The sequence below is a fragment of the Delphinapterus leucas genome, chromosome 19 (genome assembly GCF_059928025.1).
Source record: "Delphinapterus leucas isolate spDelLeu-1000000601 "Yukka" chromosome 19, BTC_Dleu_Yukka2, whole genome shotgun sequence".
In the NCBI taxonomy this organism is placed as follows: Eukaryota; Metazoa; Chordata; class Mammalia; order Artiodactyla; family Monodontidae; genus Delphinapterus; species Delphinapterus leucas.
In genome coordinates this window covers 7,758,658-7,773,886 of record NC_143147.1, presented here as the reverse complement: position 1 = coordinate 7,773,886, position 15,229 = coordinate 7,758,658, and the positions used below count along the sequence as shown (strand labels likewise).

Genomic DNA, 15,229 nt, shown 5'->3' with positions numbered 1-15,229 from the left:
GGCAGAGCCCCGGGCACTGACTCTCCAGGCAGTGCTGATGGCCAGGGCTTAGTTTCAAGAACCAGGATGGCCTCTGGGAGGTGGTGGGTGGAGTCACAGCTAGAACCCCCTCCAAGACAGGAGCCCAGGAACGGGAAGCCTCTGCCACCAGCGGATTGTGTGGCTCTGGGACGGTGACTGCCCCCGCCCCCCGGGAAAAGGGACAGCTGTACCAGCATTAGCAAGCTGGTCCTGGCTTGGGTCGGCATTGTTACCATGTACACAGACTCCCTCCCCATCTACCCAGGAGGCTGGGGCTCCCAGGAGACCTCCTCCCCAGGCCATTCAGGTCCTGCTAGCACCAGGGTGCGGTGGGGAGTGGGGCCATGTCTCAGTGTGGGAAACTGAGGCACAGCAGCCAGGTCTGCCCAGCCCTGCTGCTGGAGGAGGGGGCTGGGGGCAGGAGGGGTGCTCTCCCTGTCTCCGCTCCACACCCCAGTGAGCGAGGGGCAGCCTGAGCCTCGCTGCACCCTGGGGGCACGTGCAGCCCCTGGGGCCCCAGCCCCTCTGTCTGTGCAGGGGTGGTGACAACTCCAGTGCAGGCCAGCCTGTGTAAATTCTCTCAGCATTTGTGTCCCTGAGGAAGTCCTTATTTTCGTCTTTGGTTTTGAAAGCTGTTTTCACTGGGTAGGGAATTCTGGGTTAATCGTTTCTCCGTTTAGTTGCTCCGGTGTCCTCTGGCTTGTGTTGATTCTGAGACATCTGCTTATCTTTGTTCCTCAGTATTCGATGATCTTTTCCCTTCTGGCTGCTTTTAAGATTTTCTCTTTGTCACTGATTTTAAGTGATGTTATTATGATGTGCCGTGGTCTGTTTCTTCACGTCTCCTCTGCTTGGAATTCATCGAACGTCCTGGGCTTGGGGATGAATAGTTTCCATCAAATGTGGAAATGTTATGGCCATTTTTTTCAAATGCTCTCCTGTCCCCTCTCCCCCACCCTCTGCTTCAGGACCTCCTGAGACTCCAGTTACACATACTCTAGACCTGTGAAGTTGACCCAGGTTCACTGATGCTCTGGTCTCGGTTGTTCAGTCTCTTTTTCTCTGTGTTCTACTGATGGGTCTTCCGGTTCACTAATCCTTTCTTCTGTAGCGTCTAATCTGCTATTAATCCCATCCAATGTATTTGTCATCTTAAATGCTGAATTGTTTCACTTCTTGAGTTTCAATTTGGTGTTTGTTTTAAAAAACCTTCCATGTCTCTAAGTAACTTTTTGAACATACAGAATACGGTTATAACTGTTTACCCATCTTTGTCTGCCAGTTCTAACATCTGTATCCATTCTGGGTCCACTTTGGTAGACTTTTTTCCTCATGTGGATCATTGTTTTCCTGTTTCTTTGTGTGTCTGGTAATTTTTGATTGGATACCAGATGTGATGAAAATTTTATGTTGTGGGAGTTTTGTTTTTTCCTTTAAACATTTTGGAGCTTTGTTCTGGGATACAGTTCTTGGAAACAATGTAACACTTTTGAGGCTTGCTGTTAAGCTTTTTGTGTGTGTGTGTGGTATGTGGGCCTCTCACTGTTGGGGCCTCTCCTGTTGCGGAGCACAGGCTCTGGACGCGCAGGCTCAGCGGCCATGGCTCATGGGCCCAGCCGCTCCGCGGCATGTGGGATCTTCCCGGACCGGGGCACGAACCTGTGTCCCCTGCATCGGCAGGCGGACTCTCAATGACTGCGCCACCAGGGAAGCCCTGTTAAGCTTTATTAGGTGGGACCAAAGCATATTTGGTCCAGGGAAGGTGTTGGCAAACTATGGACCAAATCTAGCCTATGCCTGCTTTTGTAAATAATGGAACGGAGATGTATACATTTGTTTATTAGCTGTCTGTGGCTGTTTTCAGAGTTGAGAGGTGTGTCAGAGACATGTGGCCTGCAAAGCCTGAGACATTTGCTATATGGCCTTTATAGAAAAAGCTCACTGGCCCCTGGTGCAGGGCCTGTTTGCCCACCATGTAGGTCGTATCCTTCTGAGAATCCTCCTGTGTGCCCTGAGTGTTAGAGGGGCCTGCGCTCTGGCTGTGGGGACGTAAATGACTCCTGGTCCCGTGTGAGCACCGGCCGTTGCTCCTTTCCAGTGGGCCTGTCCCAGCCTCGGTGGCACCTTCCTCTTTGTGTGCTCCTCGGTCTCCAGCTGAAGCCTCAAGAGGCAGCTCCCTGCAGGTCTCTGGCCTTTGCTCTGTGCAGCCCTTTCCTCTCCTCTGTCCTGAAAATTCTGGCTGCCAGGCTCTGAGCAGACTTCGTCTCCTCAACTCAGGGAGCCCACTGGACTCGGCCGTGGCCTGGAGGTGGCTGGGGCGGTCCTACAACTGACCTCGCTCATCTCCCTTCTGCCAGGGGTCATTGCACTTGCTGTGCTGCCTGTTGGCCATGGCTTCATAGACTCTGCCTGGTGTTTATTGCTAAGGCAGGTGGGTAAGTGTAGTCTCCGTTATTCCGTCGTGGCTGGAAGTGGAATCCCAGGTCTTGAAGGCACTGTCCCCACCTTAGGACAGTGTGCAGCATGCCCTATGTGTTCCTGTGCGTCACTGCCCTCCAGCTGGCACAGAGGGAAGCAGGAGACGCTGAGGTGATGACCCCCGGCCTGTCCACCCCGAGGGCACTGTGGGTCAGTGAGGAGGCAGGAAAGCCACCGCTGCCGTCTGCTGAGCGCGGCTCCTGGGCCCGAGCGGCTTCCCAGGAGGACAGTCTGGAGCCCATGGTGCCACCGTCCTGTGTCCATCTGAGCCTTAGGGTCAGACAGACCCAGAGATGCGGACCCACTTCCTGCTTTTCCAGGTGGTGAAAGTGGCCCAGTGAGTGCCAGGGACTTGCCTGCTGTGCACTGTGTCTGCGGTGACCTCTGGGCGCCAGGGCGGGTGGGGTGTGTCTCTCCCCTTCTGCTGGGGAGCACCGTGAGGGGAGAGACCCCGGCCGGCTCCCTCTGGGCCTCCTGCAGGCGTCTCCGTGGCCTTGGAGGGTGGGGCAGGCAGGACAGGTACACAGGGAAACTGCCCACGCCGACCTGGGTCTCAGGGTCCGGGCCTTGGGGAGACGGCATGCCACTCGGTGGGGTCGCTGCCGTTTCTCCAGAAACACAGACGTGGCACTTGCTCGTGGCAGCATTTGAGTCAGGGCCTGGAGGACGGGAAGGAGTTACTGGCTTGGAGGAGGAGAGGGAGGCACCCAGCCGGGAGGACTGTGTGTGCAGCCGCAGCGGGGTGTGGGGTGTGTAGGGAGGGCCCGTGGGGTCGGGGCCCCCATGGGGTCGGGGCCCCCGGGGAGAGATGCTGCTGCATATGCTGGGCCCGTGGCCAGTGGTCTTCCAGCTGCGTGCAGACCCCTGGCCACCTCACCCCTGCGCCTCGTCCTCCAGCCCTGCTCTACCCACTGGTCCTGTGAGCATGTCTCTGCTCCAAGATGGATTCTGTGGTCATGGGGAAGGGGTGCCTCTAAAGCGGCTGTAGGGGCGCCGGAAGCCTCAGGCTGAGTGTCAGCCTGGCGAGGCGGGAGCCCCAGGTTGGTGGTGCAGAGGGAGGTGGGGTGTGGTGGTCAGAACTGCCTCTCCCAGACCCCTAGACACAGCCAGGTGCTCCAGCCGGCCCAGACAGGCTGTGCGGGGCACCCGGGCAGGACACACGGACTCAGGGCTCCCTTGGCATGGACAGCCTTGGGTATCACATCCACCTTCCTCCCCATTTCACAGATGAGGAAACTGAGACCCAGAGAGGATGCAGCTCACCCAAAGCTAGACCCCAGCCTGGACCCCAGAGCTCCAACTCTGTCCTTGCCTGGGTCCTGGGGAGGATGGGGGCACCCACTTCAGCAGCCCTCACCCCTCCACCAGCACCAGCAGCGGGTGTTACAGGGCTTCAGGCTGTGTCTGCTGGGGCGGCAGCCACAGGTGGGGGGTTGCTGCCCCATGCGCTGGAGCCCCCCAGGAAGCACCTGGGCGATGGAGGTGCTCGTGGCGGGGCATCACCATGAGTCTGTCACCTCACTGTCCATCACCTGGGGCCGGTCCCCTCCCCTCTCTGTGCCAGCGTCTGCATCTCTCACGGGGTGGGGTGTCTACCATCCCAAGGAGATTTGGGGGATTCTGGAACCATCAGTGGGAGGATAGGTGGGAGGACGCAAGGAGGCCGCAGAGCAGCCCCGGCTGCACAGAGCGAGGCGGGGGTTCGGGACCCACGCGGGAGGCAGGGTGGAGAGGCCGCGGAGCTGTTGGTGGCGGGGTGGGGAAGGGAAAGGGAGGTGTGGGCGCCGCTGGAGGGTCACGTTTTGAGGGCCTGCCCATCCAGCACACCCCCAAGAGACACACGGGGAGGGCTTCGGGTCTGAGGCATGTAGAGCTCAGTGCCGATGCCAGTCCCTGCCTGGGCCCCTCTGCTCTGGCGCCACCCGGCCCCGCGCTGTCGGCCCCCTCCCGGCACGGCCGCCCTCCCACAGCCCCACCACCCTGCTCTGTGCGGTTAGAACCAGGAGGGTTGTTGTGGCTGTGTGGCCCCTCCTGGTTCTGTGGCTGCGCCTCTGAGAGGGCTTTCACGTCAGGCATGCACAGGGACCACTGGACTCCCTCCTTCCCTCGGGAACGGGGCTGGGGGGCTGGTGCTGCGACGCCAGGCTGGAGTGCGGGACACACACCTGCCTGCCGTCCCGCCCCTGGGAAGCGGGCATATGGTCCGGGCGCTCACACGGGCGAGCCTCGGGCTGCCCGCCTTGTGCCCGCTGCGGTCTCCTGACCCACGTGGGGTGGGGACATCCCCAGATGCCAGCCTCCCCGCCGTCTTTCCCGCAGTCTTGGCCCTGGCCTTGCCCGGGGCCTCCGCGGGATACGTGTGGGCTGGCGTTGTGCTCTGGGCGGGACTAGTGTCTGTGCTCAAGCCGCGGATGTGTGAGCTGGACAGAACACAGGAGCGGGCCAGGCGGACACCCCATTTGGCAGATGGGGAAAGTGAGGGTCTAGGAGGGGCTGTGGCTTCTCCCAGGCCCAGCCATTTGGCACACTGAGTTGACAAGCACTCCCGAGGCCGCCTTAGGCCGGGCCGTGTGCCGGGCCAGGGCGGGGGCGCTGTCTTTGAGGACCTTGCGGAGTCACGGGCGAGCCGGGCCACCCAAACAGGTAATTAGACAAGGGAGTGAATCCCTCCGTGCCTCAGTTTCCTCGTCTGTAAAATGGGAGTAATAACCGGTGCCTCGCGGCGTTTTTGAGGACTGGACGCGGTAGCGGTTGTCAGGCGGAAGGCTCTGCGGGCAGGGCGCAGGGCCTGGGTTCTAGTCTGGACTGGACGCGGTAGCGGTTGTCAGGCGCAAGGCTCTGCGGGCCGGGCGCAGGGCCCTGGGTTCTAGTCTGGACTGGACGCGGTAGCAGTTGTCAGGCGCAAGGCTCTGCGGGCCGGGCGCAGGGCCCTGGGTTCTAGTCTGGACTGGACGCGGTAGCGGTTGTCAGGCGCAAGGCTCTGCGGGCCAGGCGCAGGGCCCTGGGTTCTTGTCTGGAGTCTCTGGCCCCGGGGACGGGCACGCAGGGCTCGAGGCCTCTAAGAGACCCTGTGGCACCCGTGGACAAGCCGCGGGGGCCCCCCTGGGAGCACCAAGCCCCCTCCTGCCCCAGCTCAGCTGGCACCTGTACAAGCCCTCCTTTGACCCTCAGCACCGAGCCCAATGCCTGGGACCCTGTGGGGCTCCACTGTGGGGGGCAGGCCCCGGCAGTCCCAGCCCGACAGCAGGCGGCCTGGGCTGGGCACCCTGCCTGCCTGGGCGCCGCAGGGAAGGCTCACGTGGGCGGGTCTCGCTGGGGCACGTCCCCCAGCCCCGGCCCAGGGCAAGTCCCTGTCTGCCACGGTGGGCAGAGCCTGGAACCAGACCTGCTCCCAGGAGAATTGTGTCAGCTGAGCCGTCTCCAGGCTGGCACGTGAGGCTGTGGCCTGCAGGAGGGCTGGAGTGGCTGTAGGCCTGTGAGGTCCAGACAAGAGGGTCCCTGCTGTCACCCCTCCCCCACCTCGGGGTCCCGTCACCCTCGACCGGTGGAGCCCAAGGGCGTTGTGAGCCCACCAGCTCTGATACCGTGTCTCATCTGTCCTCTCGTCCACCCCCTCAAGCAAGCTCTGGCCTTTGCACACGTCCTGGGACATGGAGCTCACTTCCTCTCAAGACCCGGCCGATTTGGGGTCAGAGAGCATACCCCCTCCCCTGGTGCTGCCGTCCACCTCCCTGCGGCCCCTGTGCCACCGCAGGCCCTGCACAGACTATACCTGCTCCCCCTGCCCTGCCTGAAACATCCCTCAGAGACTCAGACAGTGAGCTATTTTTCCCCAGGGGTCACAGAAGACCCTGGGCCTCAGCACCGGGGAGTCCTGGCTGGTCCCACGTGAGAAAGTTGGGCCTGGAAAAGCTAGGTGTCTGCTCAGGGTCACACAGAGACCCCGTCCGTGGAGGGCAGGGCAGGGAGGAGCCCCCAGAAGTACTGGCTTTGGTGCCAGATGTGTGACCAGCGTCAGCAGGGGCCCGGGGCCCAGGGGGAGCCCAGAGGGACCTGCGGGGGCCAGCTGGGTGAGCTAACGGGAGTGTGCAGGCACGTCCCTGGCAAGCCCCAGGCCACCTGCCAGGTCACACTCCTAGCAGGGGTGGGGGTAACCCTGGCTCCCTGGCGGGCCTGGGTGGGTTCTAGCCTGACTGTCCCCAGCTTGCTTTGTGGCCCAGCGCATGACCCCTACCCGCCTCTCTGGGTAGGGCTCCTCTAGGGGGTTCTCAGACCCAGGATGGGGCCCTGGCGCCGGCTCTGGCGGGTGGGAGGGCTGGACGTCTGTTCGGGTCAGCAGCGTTGGGCCCTGGTCTGCTGTGTTCCCCTTTGCTGCCCAGTGGGACAGGGAGGGGAGGGGAGAAGCGAGACTGAGGGCCAGGGCCTGCCGGCCACTGAGCCCGCTGACTACCGCACCCCCTGTCCCTGGGCTACGTGTGCCCCTTCCCTCCTCATGCCTTGGCTCAGGCCAGGGCCCTTGCCTACCAGGCCTGGGCATATCACCACCCGTGCTGGGCAGTGGCTGGGCTGGGCTGGGGTAGATGTACTCTGACCTCTGGGGCCCCACCCTGAGCCAATCCACAGGCTGAGGGCAGCTGTTGTGGCCCAGGTGTGGTCAGATGACAAGAAGAGCACATGTAGTGGTCTGGGGTGTATCCAAACCAGAAGGAGAGGTGGCAGCGAGGGAGCCTGTCCAGGGACCCAGGGGTGACCTCGGTGGGCGGCCCCAGCTTCTACCTTCCTCCCTGCCCTGGACACATCTGCTCCATCTCAGCATCCTGGTGTAGCGGGCGGAGGGCATGGTGCGGCCTGCCCGGCTCGGGAATGCAACCCAGGAATAGAAACAGGGCTCCTGGACAAGCCCTGAGCCCCGGCAGAGGCGAGGGCTGCCCGGGGGCTGGGGGTGGGGGCAGACGCTCAAATCTCAGGACGCGCACCCTTCCCACTCCTCCCGCGCTCCTGCTGCAGCTTCCCCTACACATTCCTCGCCTGGGTTTTGTTTTCTATGGTCTTGTGTTACCGAAACAGCAGCCCGCGAACTGTGCCTCTCTCCATTCCCTGCCGCCGGAGAGCGCAGCCTGCGCCACCCACTGGGCATCTCGTACCATGAGCGTCCTTCCTACGCCTGCAGCTTCAGGGCCAGGAGAGCCGGCACTTCCCAGTCCCGAGGCCGCAGGGAGCAGGGCCAGGGTGGGCACCCGAAGAGGGTGGTGGGCGCGGGAGGGCCAGGCGTCCTGGCGAGGCACCTGTCTCCCCGGCCGCGTGCCCTGACGGCCCCGGTCTCCCTTCCTGCTCACAGGTGATCGCTGTGGTCATGGACATGTTCACCGATGTGGACATCTTCAAGGACCTGCTGGATGCCAGCTTCAAGAGGAAGGTGGCCGTGTACATCATCGTGGACGAGAGTAACGTCAAGTACTTCCTGCACATGTGTGAGCGGGCCCGCATGCACCTGGGGCACCTCAAGGTGAGCCGGCTCCTCACTCAGTCGGTTGACAAACACTTGGAGTACCTGCCTTGTCGGTCCGGATCTGGGAATCTAGAGTTCAGTGTCCTAGAGCCGCCCACCGAGTGGTCACGCGGCCTCTGCTTCAGTATTAGGGGACAGGACACTACCTGTGACCAGGTGCTGAAGCCCACGTGAGGTGCTCCCTCACAAGTGTTTCAGAGCAGCCCGTGCCGCAGTGGTTCTGTCTTTGCTCACCTCCAGTGACAGGGTGCTCAACCCCCTGGCTCTGGCAGCAAGCCCCAGCTGGACAGCTCCAACTCCCAGGAAGTCCTTTCTTGGTTTTAAACCAAAATCTGTTTCTGTCAAATGTCCACACACGGGCTTTAGGATCCGGCTCCAACAGAGGAAGCTCACTTGGGCTGAGTTCAGGGAGGGCTTCTTTGGTGGCTGCAGAGTTGAAATGGACTTGAGGAGTGAGCAGACTAGAAAAGGCCTTCCAGGGAGGGACACTGGGGACAGAGGTGGAGTTGTCAGGTTGGGCCTGGGTTCTCAGCATTGCTTTGCTGTGTGTCCTAGAGCACGTCACCTCCCCTCTCTGGACTCCGGGATCTCACTGGTCCAACAGAGGGGCTGATGACCCGTGTGACTGGGCTCTTCTGCTCAGACACCCTGGCATTTGGTGCCTTGCTTGCGAGTGGAGGGAGCCCTCCTTCCGCCCAGCCATTGCTTGCTACCTACTGTGTGCAGCTCACGCCCCGGAGCACAGATCAGTATGCGTAACGATAGCTTCCACAGCTCCCGTCCCAGGCACGTGACATGGTTAACTTAGGTACCCTCACGGCAGCCGGTGGGAGGAGGCAGCTGTCCCACTTTACAGATCAGAGGTGTCACTTAACGTTAGGAAGCGAAGGATAAGGGGGGTGGGGCCCAGCACCGAGCCCTCGGGCTGAGCACAGGTCAGAATTCCTCGGGGCAACGCCAGCCTGGTTAATTAACAAGGGGCTGGGGTCCCGGGCCTGTCAGTTGTCGGCGTTGTCAAGTGATGCCCAGCCCAGCTGAGACCCTTCAAGTGGGTGTGAGCTCTCTGGGCTGCGAGTCTCTGGCTGTTGGGACATGTTTGTGTGGCCTCTCCGGTGGGTTGACCCCCAGCCCCGTGCTCGCCCGCTATGCTGCCCTGCCTGCCGTGTAACTAGCACCGAGAGCCAGCTCCCGGGGCAGACGGCTCAGGCCGGGAGGCCTGGAGTGTGGAAGAGGCATCTTTTCAAAGGTGACTGCAGGGGCCTCAGCCGTGCGGGCAGCGGATCACAGAAACTCAGGGCTCTCCATCCAGCCCTCTGCCGTGCTCAGGAAGAGGCTGACGGGCCCACTCCCCCTGAGCCCCTGCCCCACGCCCGGTGGGGACCCTGCACACCTCGCGTCCCTCTGCCCGCAGGCATCCCCCCGCATGCGGACGAAGAGGCAGGGAGGGGGCTTGTCTGTGCTGAGAGGGGATCCAAACCCTGCGTGGCCGCTCCAGAGGCCTCTTCTTAGTGGGGAAACCCTAGATGCCAGGCTCCTGGGAGGGTCTGGAGCTCCCGGGAAGGGGGGCAAGAGGGGCAGGCCATCCAGACCAGGTTTCCACGGGACACGCAGGAAAACCGAGGCCTGAGGGAGCCTGTGCCTTGCCCAGAGGCATTCCACCAAGTCGGGGCTGAACCTAAAAGCCAGTGATGGGAAGCTGGCACAGACGGGGCCACACACCCTTGGTGCCCAGCGCCCCTGGCTGAGGCCGCATCTAACAGCGGGGCCGCCCCGGTGCTGCCCGCACAGGCTTCCTGGCTGCCAGCCCCCTGACGCCGGGCCTACCTCTCTGAGCCTCCAGGGCTTTGTGACCACAAGGACGCCTCACCAGGTTGTTTGAGGATGAAAGCAGAGGAGACAGTGGCTGTAAAAGTGCTCTGAGCTAAGGAGAGGCACACGGTTGCGGCAATAACAAGAGTTATAAACCCCGGGCCCTGGGCGGAGGGCGGAGGGCTTGAGATGAGGCTACAGCTCGGGGCATGGAGGGGGTTTCTGGCCCAGCCTGCCCTTCTCGCCACCTCCCTGCTCTGGGGAAGGTGGCAGGTCCACAGGGTGACGTGCCCAGGAGCCAGATGCTGTGGGACGGCCAGGCGTCTTCATGGGAAGGAATGTGTGACCCTGGCCACCTCATTCTCGCCTCCGAGCCCGCCTACTCCCAGCCTGGGCAGGTGGCCAGAGGCTCCTGTGGGCCCAGTCCTGGCCAAGTGTCACCTTGTCTAGAGCCTGCCTCCCTGCCTGCAGGCAGGCTGGGCCCAGACCTGTCTCGGGAGCACTTCCTTTGCTGGTAATCCCTGGCCCCGCCCTCGAGGTCCGCTGCCCCTGCCCAGCTCTGCAGCGACCTGCCTTCAGGTCATGTGGGCCCAGGGTGTAGGTTGTGCCTGGTGGGGTCATACTTGTGACCAAGGGGGTGCTGGGCGCTAGGAGCCAGGCCTCAGCCCCAGCTCTGCCCCTGCACTGTAACCTTAGGCAGAGACACTGAGGTTCTGGGCCTCAGCCTTCTTGTCTGAAAAATGGGAATATCGTCATTTATTTGGCAGGGCTGCCGTGAAGAGTCAAGGACTACGTGGGGGCAGGGCACTCGGTCACGAACTCCCTTCCTATCTGCAGGTGGGGCAGCTGCGGCCCCTCCCGTGAACCCCCAGCTCTGGTCTGAGTGCCAGGGGGCTTCCCTTCCCTCTCTGAGCAGTGGTCTGGCTGGGGAACCCCCCCCTGCCCCAGTCTCCCCCTCCGGGCAGCTCCCCAGCCTGAACCCCTGAGCTCACACAACACATTCTGGAAACAGCTGCAGTATCGCTTGGGTCCCCTCCCAGTTTCCAGGTGAGGCGGGAGGACAGAACCTCCCTGACGCGAGGTTCCCAGCTGTCCCGAGCGTCCCCACCCGCCGGCTCAGCTGGGCCCCGACTCCCCCAGGCAGGGAACGTGGGAACGAGTGCCCGTACTACACGCGGGAACGGGCCTTGAGAAGATGACCCAACCCTCTCATCGCAGGGCCCGGGGCAGGCCACACCTGGGGGTGACACTGGGTGCCGAGGGATGCCCAGGGCCAGTGGGAGGCAGGCCTCGAGGCTCACAGCGTAGCACGGGACCGGAGCTGTGAGATGCCTGGCTGATCCGAAAAGCTAGTCTGCTTTGTGTAGCTGAACTGGAAAAACCAGCAGCCACTCGGGCGAAGGCTGGACCCATTTCTGATGAACAAAGAATCCCCAGGCAGTGTGGTCACGGGAAGGCGCTGGGTGAGGATTCCGGCTCATGCTAGACAGGCCAGCACTGGCTCCGATCTGGTGCCCGGGACTACTCCTCTCCCGACCTGCCTTCTCTGAGCCTGGCCTGGCTCTGTAATGGACTCAGGGCACTGACTCTGAACGTTTGGCAACGTCCAGAGGTGTTTTTAATGGCCGTGACTACGAAGGTACTATGGGCATCTGGTGGGTGGCGGCCAGGGATGCTGTTCAACGGCGCACAATGCACAGGACAGCCGCTAACAGGGAACCACCTGGCCCAGAACGTCACAGAGCCAAGCGGCCTGGCCCAGGGGGAGAGCCAGGAGCCCCCAAGCCCTGCCCTGCCCCCTGCCCCCAAGGCTGCTTCCCATCTCAGCTTCACAGCAGCCCGGGGGAGGCCAGGGTGAGTATTGGTCTCCCTACCCCATTACAGAGAGTGAAACAGGCCGTTTAGAAGAGAGCAGAGGTTGGCTGGCACACGGAGACACGGCTCTCTGTCCCTGACCTGGCCTGATCTTGCTGTCACCGCTCAGGCCTGCTCAGGATGGTCTCTGGGCCTCCCCACTCTCCCTCCGGCCCAGAAGGTGCCAGCAGACCCCTGGAGGGTGAAAGGGCCACCAGGGTGCAGCTGCAGGCCGTCTTCAGTCCCAAGGGGCCGGACCCTGTCCACTGGGAGGCCCTGGGGCAGGTCACTCCTCTCCCCGAGCCGCCTGACCATTGCATACGGCCGACAATCCTGGCCTCCCTGGGCCTGAGTCCACACCATTCCAGATGTTCTCCTGTCCTCAATGTCGGTCCCTCACTGGCCCCCCACCAGCCCCCCGAGAGGCAGGGATCACACCCCCGTCCCACTGCACGGCACAGCCCCCTCGTCCCCTCTAGTTTAGGGAGCAGCCACTGAGTGCTGGGCCCCTTCCCGGCCCCTCCCCTGATGCACTGAGTCTTCACAGCAGCCCTGAAGCCGGGGGTGGGCAGGCCCATTTCACAGACGAGAACCCCGAGGCGTGAGGAGGCCAGGTTGCGTTCATTTGCACCAGGACTGGAGCCTTGTTTGACCAGAGCTCGAGAGCGACCCACCTGCTCCAGTAGGGGCCTGGGCTTGTCCCCCCAGCTCCCACCAGCCCGGTGTGAGCACAGGAGGCCCCATGGAGGTGTGGGGTGTGGTGCTGAGGCTAACCTAGCCCTCGTGCCCAGCACGGCCTGCCCTGTACACGCTTGGGGCAGATGCAGCTCTGCCATCCTCCCCGGACGTCCCCTCAGGGGCGATCACTGCACCCCTCACATGTGAGGAAATGAGGCTCCAGAGGGTCTGGGGACTCGCCCAGGGCACCCCACTCGTCCTCCCCCTGCCTGCCACGTGCTCTGCTAGGGGTGTTCCAGGCTCAGAGACAATGCGGCTTTGTGGGATCCTCCAACTCCGCTCGCCCGAGCCCTGGCTCCTGAGACGTTACCTCATCTGGGCCAGGCCCCACGGGGCGGTGTCACCCAGGAATACACAGAAGCTGCAGAGCTGGGCTGCCGTTGGGCACAGGTGACAGGGGAAGGCCTCCCAGGATCTTTGCTCAGGCTTCCGGCCCCCAAGCGTGCTGCGCATTCAGTACAGTCACAGACACTAATTGTCCTGGGCCTCAGCCAGCTTCCTGCTGTGCAGGCTGTGTGCAGACAGGCAGCCTGGGGAAGGGCGGGCAGGGGAGCCAGCCTGGGAGCAGAGGCTTATCTGCTTTCTGGGCCGGGCCCCACGGCCAGGTGGGCATCCATGGGACCTGCCCCTCACCCTCTGTGGGTACTGCCCTGAGGCTGCCCCGGCTGAAAGGTCCGGGACCTGTCACAGGCGGGACGGGCGCAGGAGCACTGAGGGCTGTGGGCTGGAGCGGAGATGGCCTCCAGTTCTCTCTTTTCTCCCCTCTGCCCCTGCCTGGACTCACATCCCTCAGGTGCAGAAGCCCCTCCTGTCCTCTTCCTCTGCTCCCTGTGTGTTTCATGCACATTCCCCGCTGGATGCCGGGACTGGATGGCTCCGACCCCTCACTCCCTGCTCTAAGCCCTCTGTGGCTCCCTACTGCCCCCGGGCCCCACCAGGCCCCTCAGCGGCCGTAGGGTCTTTCCTCGGCATCTGTCTGGGCCCGCTGTGCCGGCTCCTTTGCCCGCCCCCCTTCCCCGAAGTCCTCCCATGTCTGAATCAGGCCTTTGTAGTCCTGGGTCTGGGGTGCTGCGTCCTCTTCCCACCCGGCCCGCTCTTCCTTGTCTTTCACACGTCAGCCCAGACGCCAGCCTTCCCGGGAGGCGCCCCACAGCTGGGGTCGTTACTTATCTGCTTCCGCCTCTCCCCCAACGAGGGATCTGTGTCACAGTCATGTCTGTGTCTGCGCTGGGGACCTCGGCAGGGGTCAGTGAACGAGTTAATAAGCTGGGGCCGGTGAGTGGGTGAGGGTCAGGGTTAGGGGATGTCGCAGAAGATGTAACAGACCAGCACCCCCCGCAGGCACAGACCCCTCTGAAGGGAGTGAGGCTCCCGTCACCGGGGCCTACAAGGGGTTTCTGTCCTGGGCATGCGTCAGATCACTGGGGCTTATGTTAAAAATGGAATTCCTGACCCCAGTCCCCCCGAGTCGAACCTGGGGCAGCTGCGAGCCTGCGTTTCTAACACACTGCCTGGGCGATGCTTGCACCCCCTGAGCCCAAGTCTGCTTCCTGCCCTGAGGGTCTACGTTGGGGTGCCCTCAGCCGTCCCCTTGACTCTTGGGGGTCAGCCAGGCTTGCCCCGCCCATCCTGGGGTCCCTCCACCACAGGCTTTTCCCACCTGCCCCTCCCTCGGAACGAGAAGCTCTCTTGATGAAAGGGGAGCCAGCCCCTGGCCCACACACATCCACAAGCTTGCGCAGAGAGGGAGAGCCCTGATGCCCAGAGAAAGGCAGGAGGGGCCCAGCCTTGACACGGGCCGTGCGGGGTGTGCGTATGACGCCTGGGAGACACCCCCCCCCACCTCCTCCTGGCTCTCGGCTCCCCTTCCGTGGTTTCTCAGGGCCTTTCCCTGCTCCTGAGCCGACGGCGCCAGCACAGGGAGGAGGGATGTGGCCATTCCCTGAACTGCCCCTGGGTCCCAGGCAGGGGTCTGGCCCACGGGGAAGTAGGGGAGTTTGCCGGGATCCCTGCCCACAGTTCGCAGGGCTTAGGGAGACAGAGAGACAGCGGTGCGGGGGAGACCGGGGAAGAGGCCCGGCTGGTCACCCGTCCTGGCAAGGCCACCGATCTGCCCAAGTGCAAGACCCAGATTCCCTCAGGGCAGCCCCCTCCCCTTCCCGAGCTGCACAGCCCCCCCAGCCATCAGGGGGACCTTCCTAAAATGTGTCTGCATCCCCCTCCTGCTCGGGACCCTGCAGCAGCATTCTCCAAGCTGGCCCGCACACGGGGCCTATCCGGCTGGGCTGCCCTGTGGACCCCCTTCAGGCCACACCGAGACCATCCTGCAGCCCTTCATCTCCAGCCCCCGCCCTCCTCCCACCCCTTCCCACCTCGGCGCGTCCCCACATGCACCGCCCCTTTCCCCAGGCCCGTCGGCGATCCCCCGAATCCCTCCCTGAGCCCGGGCAGGGTGGTCAGTGCTGGGTCGTGTAACTCTGCCCCCTGTCCCCCGACACAGAATCTCAGGGTGCGGAGCAGCGGAGGGACCGAATTCTTCACGCGGTCGGCCACCAAGTTCAAGGGTGCCCTGGCCCAGAAGTTCATGTTCGTGGATGGAGACCGGGCCATCTGCGGCTCCTACAGGTGACTCTGGCTTTCTGGGGGCCAGGGGAGGGGCGGCTCCAGTTCCCAGCTGGTTTCTGCCCTTAATCCTGCCTTGTGACACCCCGGTTATTCCAGTTCACTGGTCCCCAGACTGATGAGGTGTGAGTGGGGCTGGGCATGCCCGCACGCTGCCCACCTGTCTCGGAAGCAGGCAGAGCGACGCTTTTATCCGTG

The 15,229-nt window shown here is 63.0% G+C and overlaps 2 protein-coding genes across 5 annotated transcripts in view; one reads left to right on the top strand and one right to left on the bottom strand.

Annotated features, from left to right (window-relative positions):
- The window catches only part of SLC5A10 (solute carrier family 5 member 10), a 55,309-nt gene that overhangs the window by 21,793 nt on the left and 18,287 nt on the right, over window positions 1-15,229 (bottom strand). The gene's annotated exons all lie outside the window — the stretch shown is intronic.
- SACK1G (scaffolding CK1 anchoring protein G) overlaps window positions 1-15,229 on the top strand; it is a 30,490-nt gene that overhangs the window by 7,162 nt on the left and 8,099 nt on the right. For 2 of the 3 annotated variants that reach the window (XR_016388827.1, XM_022560785.3), the window contains exons 2-3: window positions 7,838-8,005; window positions 14,910-15,034. Coding sequence is in view for 2 of the 3 variants with exons in the window: in XM_022560785.3 (XP_022416493.2) it covers window positions 7,838-8,005; window positions 14,910-15,034 (293 nt within the window). In the remaining variant the exon portion in view is untranslated. The remainder of the gene's footprint in view (window positions 1-7,837; window positions 8,006-14,909; window positions 15,035-15,229) is intronic. The other variant, XM_089900228.1, reaches the window with a different exon arrangement.